This window comes from Helianthus annuus, chromosome 10 (genome assembly GCF_002127325.2).
Source record: "Helianthus annuus cultivar XRQ/B chromosome 10, HanXRQr2.0-SUNRISE, whole genome shotgun sequence".
NCBI classification, from domain to species: Eukaryota; Viridiplantae; Streptophyta; class Magnoliopsida; order Asterales; family Asteraceae; genus Helianthus; species Helianthus annuus.
The window spans coordinates 3,975,080-3,988,542 of record NC_035442.2 but is presented as its reverse complement, the minus strand read 5'-3'; the positions used below and the strand labels follow the sequence as shown (position 1 = coordinate 3,988,542).

At 35.7% G+C, this 13,463-nt stretch overlaps 2 protein-coding genes across 2 annotated transcripts; both read right to left on the bottom strand.

The window, feature by feature from the left end:
- Positions 1-886: 886 nt before the first annotated feature.
- On the bottom strand, positions 887-9,753 carry LOC110883820 (uncharacterized protein At4g37920). Its single transcript, XM_022131468.2, has 6 exons — positions 9,506-9,753; positions 5,436-5,809; positions 4,155-4,323; positions 3,405-3,649; positions 1,834-2,021; positions 887-1,184 (listed from the first exon to the last, which is right to left on the bottom strand). Exons 1-6 carry the CDS (start codon positions 9,633-9,635, stop codon positions 1,025-1,027), a joined length of 1,266 nt encoding a protein of 421 aa, XP_021987160.1. The 5' UTR covers positions 9,636-9,753; the 3' UTR covers positions 887-1,024.
- A 248-nt stretch (positions 9,754-10,001) lies between these two features.
- Positions 10,002-10,953, bottom strand: LOC110880439. The gene is made up of 2 exons (XM_022128962.2): positions 10,376-10,953; positions 10,002-10,291 (listed from the first exon to the last, which is right to left on the bottom strand). Exons 1-2 carry the CDS (start codon positions 10,848-10,850, stop codon positions 10,002-10,004), a joined length of 765 nt encoding a protein of 254 aa, XP_021984654.1. The 5' UTR covers positions 10,851-10,953.
- Positions 10,954-13,463: the final 2,510 nt, after the last annotated feature.

Genomic DNA, 13,463 nt, shown 5'->3' with positions numbered 1-13,463 from the left:
CCCACCACAACGCACAATACTAGTTGGATATAAATGTAAAAGTAAATAATGATGTGAAGATGTAAGGAGGTTTGTGGGATGAATTGGTTTGATTGAAAAAAAATTAAAAAGTTTGTTTTGGGTGTTGCTAATATGTTAGACGACCATACATATTTTACTATTTTAGGGTTTTTGAATTTACTCTAGATGATCTTAGGGGCTTCCAACTTCCAAACTTATATTAGGTTTTTTAAGCTTTGGAAGTTTCATAAGAGAAGAAAAAAAGGGTTGAAGGTTAGCACATTGATGAGTCAATTACTTGCTCAAATGTGGACTTTTCTATAAAGAGGCTATTTCGGCTCTAGTCATCGTTTCATCCATCCGTCTTAGATCTGTTTTGATTAATTCTTACAGTCCACGCACGTGGATCATTTGTTTCATCATCATCGTACTCAGTAAATCTCACTAATAGCAAAACTAAGTTAGGATCTGAGGGTAAGATATACACAACCTTACCTTTACCCCGTAGGAATAGAGAGACCGCTTCCAGTGAGACTCCCGACTCGATAGTAGTTTTGCATCAAGCCTTGGACCTAAGGCACATAACACTTAGCAATCGGTACAAAGACCGATTGGTGCATGTACCCCCTTGTCTTCAGCTATCAACGCCACCACATGATGCATGATTTACCCCCCCCCCCCCCAAAGCGCCCACACATATACACATTGTATGTGCACACCGCAAGCGGAGTTTGAAGATTCTAAAACATTGTATAGTGTATGTTTCCATGTTTTTAAATCATTATACTAGTCAATATGTCCGAGTAGACATGTCATTCCTCATTTTTGACTCTCGCGCAAATGAACATTCTTTAAACCAGCCGACGATATGCATGCTCGTGCATAGTGATCAAACATGAAGACTTCTATTGGGAACGAATGTTGTTATTCAGGGTCGAAACTATATTTTCTTCTACAAAATTAGCTTTTCTCAAGAGTCAACATTAGAAAGATAATAAAACTAGACTTCAGCTTTGATGAATGTTTACATGAACTTATCTCGAATTACTTTCTCGATTTCTTCCATTTTTTGGATGATTGTAGGGTTCATAAGATCTCGCGCTTCCTTTATCAATGTTCCTTCTCTGCTAAAATGGTAAGCATTCACCACCGCTTTGATCCACGTATGCAGCTTCTCCGGTGTCCTGCAAAACCATAACATTATTATTCAAATAATATAAATTTATAAAGGCATATTGAATTTTAATAATTCCAACTATTCGCTGTTGGTCGCCAACAGTCCCAACTTCAAAAATAACCACTGTCAGTCCCAACTATTGACATATTGACCACCAATGGACCCTGACTAACAGAACCCTAACGCCGTTAGTCTCCGGTTGCCGGAAAACCGTTTTTGTCCATAAAAAGGTTTCTAAAGGTCCGATCTAAGGTTACAAAGAGGTTTGGGGTGAAAATGTTGAGTTTTCCGGCCAAAAAGTTGAGTTTTCCGGCGAAAAAGAATTTTTCCGACGACTTTAATAATTGGGGCTTTTACTAGAAAAGAGTTCCCAAAAGTCCATAATAAGCTTATTCGGGACGAAAATGGTGAGTTTTCCGGCCAAAAATGAGTTTTCCGGTCAAAAAACGTTTTTCCGGCTACCGATACTAACAACGTTAGGGTTCTGTTAGTCAGGGTCCATTGGAGGCCAATATGTAAAAGTTAGGACTGCCAGTGGTTATTTTTAAAGTTGGGACTGTTGGCGGCCAACAGCGAATAGTTGGAATTATTAAAATCCAATATTCCATTTATAAATTATAATCATATTTGATAAAGAAATCTGACGGACTACATACGTATATAAATTATCGAAATCCTTTCCTTCAAGCTCGTCACCAGGGGTAAAAGCGTCATTTAGCGCGGATAACAACCTTTCAGGATCTTCAATAGTAAGAAGATACTTGACAATCCGAACCTCTTTCGGCATAAGCCTTTGAAGATTCCCTCTTGCTGTCATGTACAAATGATACAATATATCTTTCACCTATCATTAGCCACACAATAGTAAACAACTCATCAATATTAATCAAAAAAATCGAAAGACGTCAAATAATTTAGGTCTGCAAACGAACACAAACACGAACAAGACCTTTTTTGTGTCCGTTTGTAAAGGAAATATATCTGTTCATGAACACTTACCAAACGAGATTTTCTGTTTGTGTCCGTTCGTTAAGGAACTGAACGTGTTCGTGTTTGTTAATTAAAAGTGACAAACACAAACTAGGGGTGTTCATCGAATCGAATATCGAATTTTCGAATTATTCGAATAATTTTTATTTTTCCTTGAATTCGTATTCGATTCAAATTCGATTAAAACTTATCGAATTCGATTCGAATTCGTATTCGAATAAAAAAACCCAATTCGTATTCGATTCGTATTCGATTAAAAATTCGAATTCGAATCGAATTCGAATAAATTCGTTTTAATTTAGATTCTTTAAAAACATGTAAATAACTATCAAAATGAAACATAAATTTTAAAGCAGCCATAAAGCACGGTATCACATTAAAAAGTTCCAAATAAAGTACTATAATTCTAAAATTCAAAACTAGAAGTCGGGAATAACCACTTCAGATTAAAAGATAATATTTTTAGGGTTAGAGATCTATTGATAGATTTGTTACTTAGGTTTTAATTGTGGGCCATGTAATGGGTAATTTTAATACTTGGAATAAATTTTGAAAATAATTTACACTATAGCCTAATAAAAGTTGTATATGTATTATATATAAAAATAATTAATAAAAATGTATTATTTTTATTCGAATTTCGAATCGAATCGAATTTGAAATTATAAATTCGTATTCGATTCGTATTCGATTCGTATTCGATTTACTTGACTCGAATTCGAATTTTTATAATCGAAACGAATTCTTGATAATCGAATCGAATTTAAACGAATTTCGAATTTTTCGAATTCGAAACGAATTCTGAACACCCCTAACACAAACTAATGTTCATGAACACAAATGAAAACAAACGAACATAAACAAGCATTCATGAACATAATATATAATACACTAATATTTATTAAATATTTTATTTGTCGGAATTTTGAAGTAATTAAATAAAATGTTAAATCTAAAAACACTAATGAACTATCGAACACAAACGAACATAAACAAACAAGTTACCGAACGTTCACGAACACAAATGAACAAACACGACCTCTGTTCATGTTCGTTTGTTTATCAACACAACGAACTTCCGATCGAACGGTTCACAAACTGTTCGTTGAACGTTCAGTTCATTTGCAGTCCTAATCAATATATTTCAACAACATTCGAGCGTTGACCAAATGCTCAACATCTTTTCATCAAATTCCGATGACACATTCGGCTAAAAAAACATTTTAAACATATTTACCTCGTCTTTCATCATATCCGTCTCCTTTGCAGCTGACCAAGCTTTAGTAATCATTAAAACCAGTGCGGAATCTAATTGATTTTTTTCAGCCAAATTATCGATTTTCCTACAAGCAGCATCGACAGACGGAGAATTGATAATATCCTGAAATTTTAATTCTGCAGCATTAATTGCTTCAATGCTTTCGGTTGCAGTATCATACGCTTGTACAGCAGCCAAGCATGTGTTGCCAATTTTCGCAATTGCTAGCCACATAAAATAAAAAGATTGTTATAAAATTAGTAGTAGCATAAAAAAAAAGACCGTAAGAATTAGCATAAAAAGATTTAGAGTAAAGTACACGGATGGTCCCTATAGTTAACCAAAATTTTGGATTTAGTCACTAGCTTTTTTAAAGTACACGGATGGTCCCTGTGAATTGCATTTTGTAACGCATTTAGTCCCCATCTTTTGCCAAAAGTACATGGATGGTCCCTGTGGTTTGCACTTTGTAACGCATTTAGTCTGGGGACTATATGTGTTCTAAATGCATTACAAAATGCAAACCACAGGGACCATCCGTGTACTTTTGGCAAAAGTTGGGGACTAAATACGTTAGAAAGTGCAAACCACAAGGACCATCCGTGTACTTTTGAAAAACTAGGGACTAAATTTAAAATTTTGGTTAACCACAAGGACTATCCTTGTACTTTACTCAAAGATTTAGTAAAGATCACAACGAAAAATTTTCCTTACAAAATGGAGTGTTACCATTTTGTTCGACCTCATTATCGTGATAAGATTCTGCGACAGCGTGAAGATGCATAAAGAATTCTTTTGTGAAATCTTTGCGTTGCCTGGCAACTATATCACCAATTTCAGAAGGGGCGTTTTTGACGATTTGAAGAAGTTCATTGTGTCTTTGTACGTCTTCGTCTACCTGCATAATATTGTATGTAATCACTAGATGAGTGTGCGCGTGATTATGTGTGTGTATATTGGGCCATATTAAACGTGAAAGGAACATACTTTCGGATCAATATTTATGAACAGGTGTTACAAGGTAATAAACAAATGAGTTAATTACGTTTTTGGCCCCTGTGGTTATATCACTTTTACCATATTAGCCCAAAATAAGAATTTTTAACATATCTGCCCCCATGGTTTCTATAACTAACCATTTTGGCCCCTAAGTCTATAGATCACGGGGGCCAAAATGGTTAGTTATAGAGACCATGGGGGCAGATATGTTAAAAATTCTTATTTTGGGCTAATATAGTAAAAGTGATATAACCACAGGGGCTAAAAACGTAATTTACTCTAAACAAATTTAGGGACTTACTACATAACCGAGTCCCTTTTTTTTTTTACGAACTTACAAAATAAGCCCTTAAATGTTGATTTTGAAAGTACATTCCCTAAATCAACAAACGACTGAATGGTTGTTCGTTTTACATGAAATTTGTCCTTACAAAAGTTTCCAGAAAATTTATGTATTCGTGGTAGATCCAAAACAGAAAATTTTTCATGTTTCATGGCATAAAATATGAGAAATTTTAGATTAGAGTAAAATGCCATTTCCGTTGAGGTTTGGCTACTTTTGCGACTTACGTCCAAAGGTTTGTTTTTGCGCATCTGGATCCAAAAGGTTTGAAATCTTGCTGTTTTCATCCATCTCGTTAACTCCATCCATTTTTTAACATTAAGTCAGGGGTATTTGCGTCATTTTAGACACTTTTTGTGATGATTAAAGGGTTTCGGTGGGGAGAAAGTCAACAAAGGCGGATCTTTATTTCCTATAGTATGTCTAAAAAGACGGAAATGCCCCTCATTTATCGGAGAAAAACGGATGATGGAGTAAACAAGTTGGATGAAAATAGCAAGATTTCAAACCTTTTGGATCCAGATGCGAAAAAACAAACCTTTGGCCGAAAGTCGCAAAAGTGGCCAAACCTCAGGGACGAAATACGGCATTTTACTCTTCAGATTATCTACTGCAATAACTGAATTAAGAGCCATTAACAAGCAATATAATTAACTAAATTCAACTACCTCTTTCAACTTTCTTCCAAGTCTTAATAACTTATGTTTCATTCCAGGGTCATCTTCCTTATCCGCCCGATTTCGACACCTGTCAAAGAAATGAGGTCGAATCGTATCCCACTCTTTGCTAAAAGCTATTAATCGTCTCCAATCAATAGGATTAGGTTTGTCAACCATGAAAACATCAATCAATTTGTCACATATTCTATCCATTTTAGGGTCACCCGAATCATCACAAGTTTCCGGATTAGCTCTTGGGTCGGTTTGTTCATGAACCGACTCGTGATCTGCAGTAGAATCGTTTGGTACAGCTGTTGTGTCACCAACAACAGCTTTAAGTGTAAAGTTTGATTGTTGCAGTCTTTCTGCAGTCAACTTAAGACCTGTAAATGTTTATAAAGCTGTGATCATTTTTCGAAGCGATATACTTTAAAAAAGCACAGGGCGTTTAAGTCCCAAAAGCCGATGCGCGAAGTCCACATCTATGTACAGCCAAATAAGCTTTATTTACAACCAGAAACTGCATATATCTCATATTTTTTACATATAAATCTATTTATCAAGTAAACCTTTCATAGTTTTTGGATTCCTAAGCATAGTTGTTAATGGCGAATAGCGACAGATAGCGATAAGGTACCTATATGCTACATATCGAATAGTGATAAATAGCGAGCGCCTATTTTATAAAGGCAAATTGGAAAATAATAATCCCATCTTTCTGAAATTGGCCGATAATAATCCCAAGTCAGTTATTAGCCAATAATAATCCGACCTCGTCCAATTTTTTTGTAAAATAGACCGCCGTTAAAATAAGCTTAACGGAGTTAAGTTTTTTTCCGAATTACAAACCGATGTTTTAGGGCTTTTGATCAGAACGAGGATACGAGTCAATTGATGTAAAACTTACCTCGAAATTGTGTTCGAAATGGCTTGAATTTTGTTAATTGGAAGTTAAACACCCGAATTGAAGCACCGTTTTCGTGGGTCGGGGGCAGTATTTTGAGGTAAGTTTTACATCAATCGACTTGTATCCTCGTTCTGATCAAAAGCCCTAAAACATCGGTTTGTAATTCGGAAAAAAAACTTAACTCCGTTAAGCTATTTTAACGGCGGACTATTTTACAAAAAAAATGCACGAGGTCGGATTATTATTGGCTAATAACTGACTTGGGATTATTATCGGCCAATTTCAGAAAGATGGGATTATTATTTTCCAATTTGCCTTTTATAAATAGTGATACACTAGAAGAAAATTTTAAAAAGTTTATATGTATGTTATACCAAAATACGCTGGTATATATGCTACTTTACATATATATATAACAAAAAATCCTAAAATCTAGATATTTTATAGCTACATTAATTGCTATTTATATTAAAATAAAAAAATAAACTGTCGCTGTTATCGCTACAACCCTAATAGCGAGCCTAGACCTATACGCTACGTAGCGCGCTATAGCGATCGCTACGCTCGCTATTGACAACTATGTTCCTAAGATTGTTTTTACACGTAAACCTCCTACAGACCCTAATTTTGACCCAGAACTACATGAGGCGCGCGCACCTTCATCACCCTGATGAGTTTTCCTCAGCATAATGTGCTCCTTCTAAAACCTAGACAAACACATCTACAAAACATTCTAGAAAAAAAAAAAAATTCCTCTAATGCGCAATCTGTTTTCATGGCAGTTATACACCTGCTACAAAATCTGATAATTTTGGGCCTAAATAATTATATAGAGGCCAGTTAACGTACAATACAGCTTAACGTACATCACGTACGACAGATAATTACGCACGTTCATTTGAAAATCACGCACGTTATAAACTAAAAAACCCAAATCACGCATGTTGGAAAACATTAATCACGCACGTTATACACATAATCACGCACGTTGTCGTACGTGATGTACGTTAAGCCGTATTGTATTTTTACACTTTTCCTAATTATATAATCACTATTCACTTATAAGCGAAACAGATTATCAAGGGAGTGTTTGGGACTGCATATTTAAACAGCTTATGCTTTTAAGCATTCAGGGAGGGATCTATGCAGCACACTATACATTGTATGAACACGCAAAACATAATAGATCATTCATTTTTTTCAATCCTGATTTTTTTTAAATATAAGTAACTGGTTGAAATGCAATTTTTATTCATCTCTCCTGAAATTCAAAAATAAAATATAAAAAACTTTGTTTATGTATGAACCTACTGCCTACACATGTGTGAGTAAACAGTTAAAAGTTCAACAAAAAACCATATGAACAAATTAGTCTAATAGTGTTTATGAACACAACATATGCATTTAGGCTTGTAAACGAACCGAACGTTCATGAACTGTCCGTGAACTTGTTCGGCGGGAAGTTCATTTATGTTCGTTTATTTAATAAACGAACGAACATGAACAAAAATATTTGTTCGTTTAATTAAATGAACGAACATGAACACACATTGTGTTCATTCGTTTATGTTCGTTCATTTATTTTCGTTTATGTTCGCTTAAATTTTAGTAAATACATAAAAAGTTATATTGATATAAATATTAGGTTTTCTAACTAATTATATAAATATAACTAACTAGTAATTGAGTTTTCTAGTAATAAAAAATTAAATTTTAAAATTTTTCTTATAGTGTAATTGATCAGTTAATATTTATATAAAAACAACTTAATTTCAGTATCTATGAACCCTAATTTAGATGTGTTTTCGGATGAACTGTAATATATTAGACTTCTTTATTTGTGTTCACTAATGTTAAATTATGTTTGTTTATATTTGTTCAATTACGTTCATTTGTGTTCGTTTATGTTTGTATATGTTTGTTCAGTTAATTTTTTTGTTTATGTTCGTGAATTGTTCATTTACGCTTTAAACGAACGAACATAAATGAACACGAACATGCCTGATTTCTTAATGAACGAACACGAACAAAAAAATGCGTTCGATTATATGTTCGTGTTCGTGTTCGGTTAAAGTTAAATGAACGAACACGAACACGCCTATGTTCATGTTCGTTCGGTTCGTTTACAGGCCTATATGCATTTGCATGTAAGAAGTAAAAGATTTTAAAAAATATGAACCATTAATAAAAAGCATGGTTGTAAAACAAGGTTTCCAAGTCCGAGTAGTCGAGTACTCTCCGAGTAACCGCTCCAAGGTAGGCTACCAAGGCGACTTTCTTTAACTCCGCCTAATTACTCGGAATCGATCAAACGCATCATCCTCGGCCAGAATCGGATCTAGTAGGTCAACTCAGGCCAAGTTTGACTTTATAAAAAAATAAAACAAATTTCTATGCCTATCCTATTAAAGAATGAATATCATTTTCACGTATTTTGTTATAAATATTAGTAAATTTATGTTATTTGACATATATTTAAATTCCGATAACCTATGCAGTTAATGTGGTAAAATATCGGATATCAGTCAAGGACCAATATTTGAAATATAGGTTAACTCGGTGAGATATCGGTGGGATATCGATAATTTTAATATAATGCAGAATTTATATATATAGCAATTTAACACCAATAATTCAGTGATATATCAGTGATATATCGGTTATATCGGTCAATATGCCGATGATATCGGTACCGATATTTGACACCGATATTTTACTAAGGGACCGATATTTGACACCGATATTTTACTAAGGGACCGATATGACCGATATAACCGATATATCACCGATATTAACTGCATAGCTGATAACTAATTTCTTTATAAGTTAGCATGTCCGAGTACTCTCAACTCCCTGCTCGACTGACTAGGGAGCGCCTAGCGACTTTTGCAACCATATTAAAAAGTTAAACGATTCAGGTTTATTATATATGTTCTAACAAGCATATAATCAACTTATTCCCACCAATTATTTAAAACAAACATCTTAATTTCACCCTAAGCAAGCAAATGAAGTCTTTTTTTACACGAAAACTCAAAATTCCTAACTTAAGAACAAATTTCTGATAACAAAACCAATTCGAACAGATTCAATTTTATATGAATCGACATAATCATTAAAGAAAAACAACTATCTGAAATTGAAGGAACAATTGGGGGCGAGTGGAACTTACCAGAGGAGAAATGAGTTGTTGGGTTTGAGATTGTGATGAAAGAGGGAGAAGATTGTTTGGAAGTTGAGGCTGAGAGTGTATATGTGAAGGAGCAATATGAACTGAATGATGGGGATGATAGTAGCTCCATTGATGAGCTCTAGTTAGTTAGGGTTTCGATAGTGAATTAGTAGTGGGAGTAAACAGAAACCACAGAACCGTTAGAATTTGGGTGAATCATGAATGGGTGAAATCGGATCCTAAACCCAAGACTAGTTAGAGTTAGAGTTAGAGTTAGACTAGTGGGTATGGTTCGGCTCATCCCCACGGGGATGAGCCTCCATGTAGGCGCCACGTAGACGGCCAGTGGAGGATGAGCCAAATGAGGGATGGAGGGGGGATGGAGGATGGGGCCCCACCTCATTATTTTATAATTTTCTATTGTTTAATTTAATAACCAAGGTAATAAAAACTTTATAAAATTTAAAAAGGGGATGGAGGATGGGGCCCCACCTCATTATTTTTGTTCTTTCCTTACAACGTTCCATGCTCGGAAGTGCGGGAAAGGCGTTGAATTTTGGGAGTCCCACTTGGCGATAGCAAGGTTAAGAATATCTTGCTCGTTACTCCCGCTTGGAGGAGAAAGGTAAATTTGGTTATAAATTTGATTAAAGGCGTTGACGACCTTGATCATTTTTCGCCACTTGCCCGAGACGGATTCGACATCACGAGCCTCCCCATGCTCCATAATCGCGTTAAACCTATCCGTTGTCTTCTTCCAAAAACTACTACCCGTTTGGTTGTTTCCTAAAATTTTAAAAATAGTGCATTAGTAAAAAAAATTAAATTTTATAAAAAAAATAGAAACCGAAAATAAAAAAAAAATTATACCGACTATCGGGCAATTAGAGGCCTTAGTAAACGCCATAGCTAGCGCCTCCTCTTCTACTTTCGTCCATTGCCTCCCCTTTGCTCTCGGTTTTTGTGCGGTTTCGGGTTCAACCATCTTTCCCTTACCCTTCTTTTTTTTGCGCGTGAGCTCTTGCGGTGGTGATTCGGGGACGACTTCTTCATCATCATCTTCAACTTGAACCGGGGGTTGCGATTGGGATTGGAGTTGTTCAAACGTGTTGCGTTGCATGATTTGTTGGAGCGCTTGATATTGTTGAACTTGTTGTAGTTGAGACATTTGTGAGAAGGCGTTGGGTGTTTGTTGGAAACCCGAAAACGGAAATTGCGTAGCCCCCCACGAAGGATCCATAGTCGGAGTGTAAGCGGGACTCGAAAAAAAATTAGGTTGGTTCGGATTGGGATTATTCGGGTTGGGGTTGTTTGGGTTGGGGTTGTTTGGGTTGAATGGATTCATGTTTGGGAGAGAATGGTATAAAAAATATAGAGTATTTTTATAAAAAAGGATGAGAAATGGAGAAGAATGGGAGTAGAATGAGAGAAATTGGTTTAAAAATGGATTGGGATTATAGTATTTATTTAAAAGGAAATTGATTTTTTTTGTTATTAAAATAGCCGTTGAATAACGGTATTATTTTGAAAAGAGGGGCGGCACACCCGGCTATGGGTGGCCGATTGTGATGGAAGCCGGGCCAGGGGGCGGTGTGGGGGTCCGGCGCCGGGCCAAGCCGGGCCAAGCCGGCCCCCATACCTTCTAGTCTTAGAGTGGGTAGTAGTCTAGGTTTAGACTTATGGCATTATAGCCTAGTGGTATCTTGGGGGTGGAATAAGGCTTATGACCATTAGGTCATGGGTTCGATTCCCACAAAGGGGGTTTTCCCAGATTTATTTGGTTTCCTCCTGAATTGGTGTATAGGCATTATTGCCCAGTGGAGATGGATATGATCGGGTGGTTCTGCTGGTGGTACGATGTTACTCTAGTGGTCCGTCAGTGATCCAAATTTGCCGTTCGAAAAAAAAAAAAAAAAGTAGTCTCGGTTTAGAAAAAGAGAAAATTACCTATATTCACCGTTTGACTTTAAAATCAAAATCTTTAATGTCGTAAGTTTCTATACTCACTTTTTTTAAGACTCCAAGTTATGGAACGTGGGTTGGGGCGGCGGAATATCAAAAACGCTGGCTAGTCCACACCCGGCTAGCATTGGCTATGGCGTTACCCAGCTGATGTGGGGATTGAGCCTTGCGTGGGGACTGGGGTGATATGGCTGGGTTTGATTGGCTATTATTTGATGACCGTTGGGCTAGCCGTTGGCCAACGGCTATATAAAAAAATCTTTTAGTTATTTTCTATATAAACCAAACACTTTTTACTCATTTTTACCATCCAAAAATTCTAAAATATATAAAATGGATTCTTCAAGTTCAAGCGATTCGTATGATAAATTTGTTTTGTCATCCTCATCCGATGACGGGGCGGAATTAATATTATCAGTAGTGACGATGGTGATGAAAGCTATTGTTGAAGATGCAGATGAAGTGACTTTCCAATCCCAACGAAGGAAGTATGTTGTTTGTGAACGTGAAACCGCAAACGATTTGCTAGTAAATTCAACGATTAATATAAAAAAAATTAGGTGTAACATGGCATGTTATATAGAAGAGTAATTAATATTAATGTTATATTATTAATTTTGGATGTTATAAAATCTGATTTAGCATTTGCATCCGTCATTCAAGTGACATTTTGACACAATAACTAGAAAATTTGTAAACGGCTAGCTTTTAGTTTACAATAATAAAAAAAAACCGGTACTAATAGTTTAGCTCATGGTTTTTCTTTTAAAATCGGATCGTGAACACCACTACCATTTGCCAAGATTTTCTTCGACAAGTTAATTAGTTCCATCTTCTCTTCCGTGTCATTCTTCGACAAGATTTTCTTTTTCTTCCGCCGTTTGGCCCATTTCCATGTGTTGTTAAAATTCTCCGTTGATGCCTTCTTCTCATGATCAATCTGTATAATCCATGCAAATATATGAATCAAAAAGATCTATGATAAGTGTATATAGTATATATTCAAGTTATGTTTATTTCTAGCAAGTGAAATAATATAATAATAGTTGCTAACCGAAATCCTAAAAAAAATTATACAAATATAATCAATCAAGAAAAGTGCATGTAGCAAATTCGGGATATGTTTTATTGTAAGTGAAGTGGTATACATGAATAATGGCCTTATTTATGGGTGTTGTGCGTCATGTGTCAGTTCAGTCAGGGTCGGTTCAACCATTTTGGTGGCCTAAGGCGAAGTAAAATCTTGTGACCTTTTTCCCAAAAAAAAATGTATGTGATTGAAAGTTAAACTTGAAGGGCCCAAATGTAATTATTTGAAAGATTGTGTTAAAATTTAAAAACAAGAAAAAAAATGGTGAACCAGGGATTTGAACCCGGGTCTCACCAACATCCATACATACACAAAATCACTACACTACCAACCATCAATCTATTGATAACCCACACTCTAAATATTTTATAAATGGACTGTGGTTTCATCAAATTTTGGAGACCCTATAGTTTTGGTGGCCCAAGGCCCAAGCCTCATTTGGCTTACCCTTGGGCTGGCCCTGAATTCAGTCAGCAATGGGTATTATGGGGCGTTTTTTTAAAATGGGTGTAGTAGGGATGTGGGCATTGTGGGACATTATGTTAAAAGGGGTGAAAAAAAAAAACATCAAAAAAATCTTATTGACCAAACAACAACAACAACAACCATACCCAGTAAATCCCACAAATAGCAAGCTACTTATAGGGTCTGGGGAGGGTGGGATGTAAACAGACCTTGCCTCTATTCATAAGGATAGAGAGGCTGCTTCCAGACAGACCCTCGGCTCGAAAACGAACAACAAACCAACACACCAAGTCAAAGAATATAGAAATAAGAAGTCTCCCATACCAATTAATTTATCCGAGTGACACAATATAATGTAAATCATGTATAATAACATGTAAATCATGTATAATAACATGCATACAACATCATTTGGGCACACACAGAAGAAGGCAATCACCG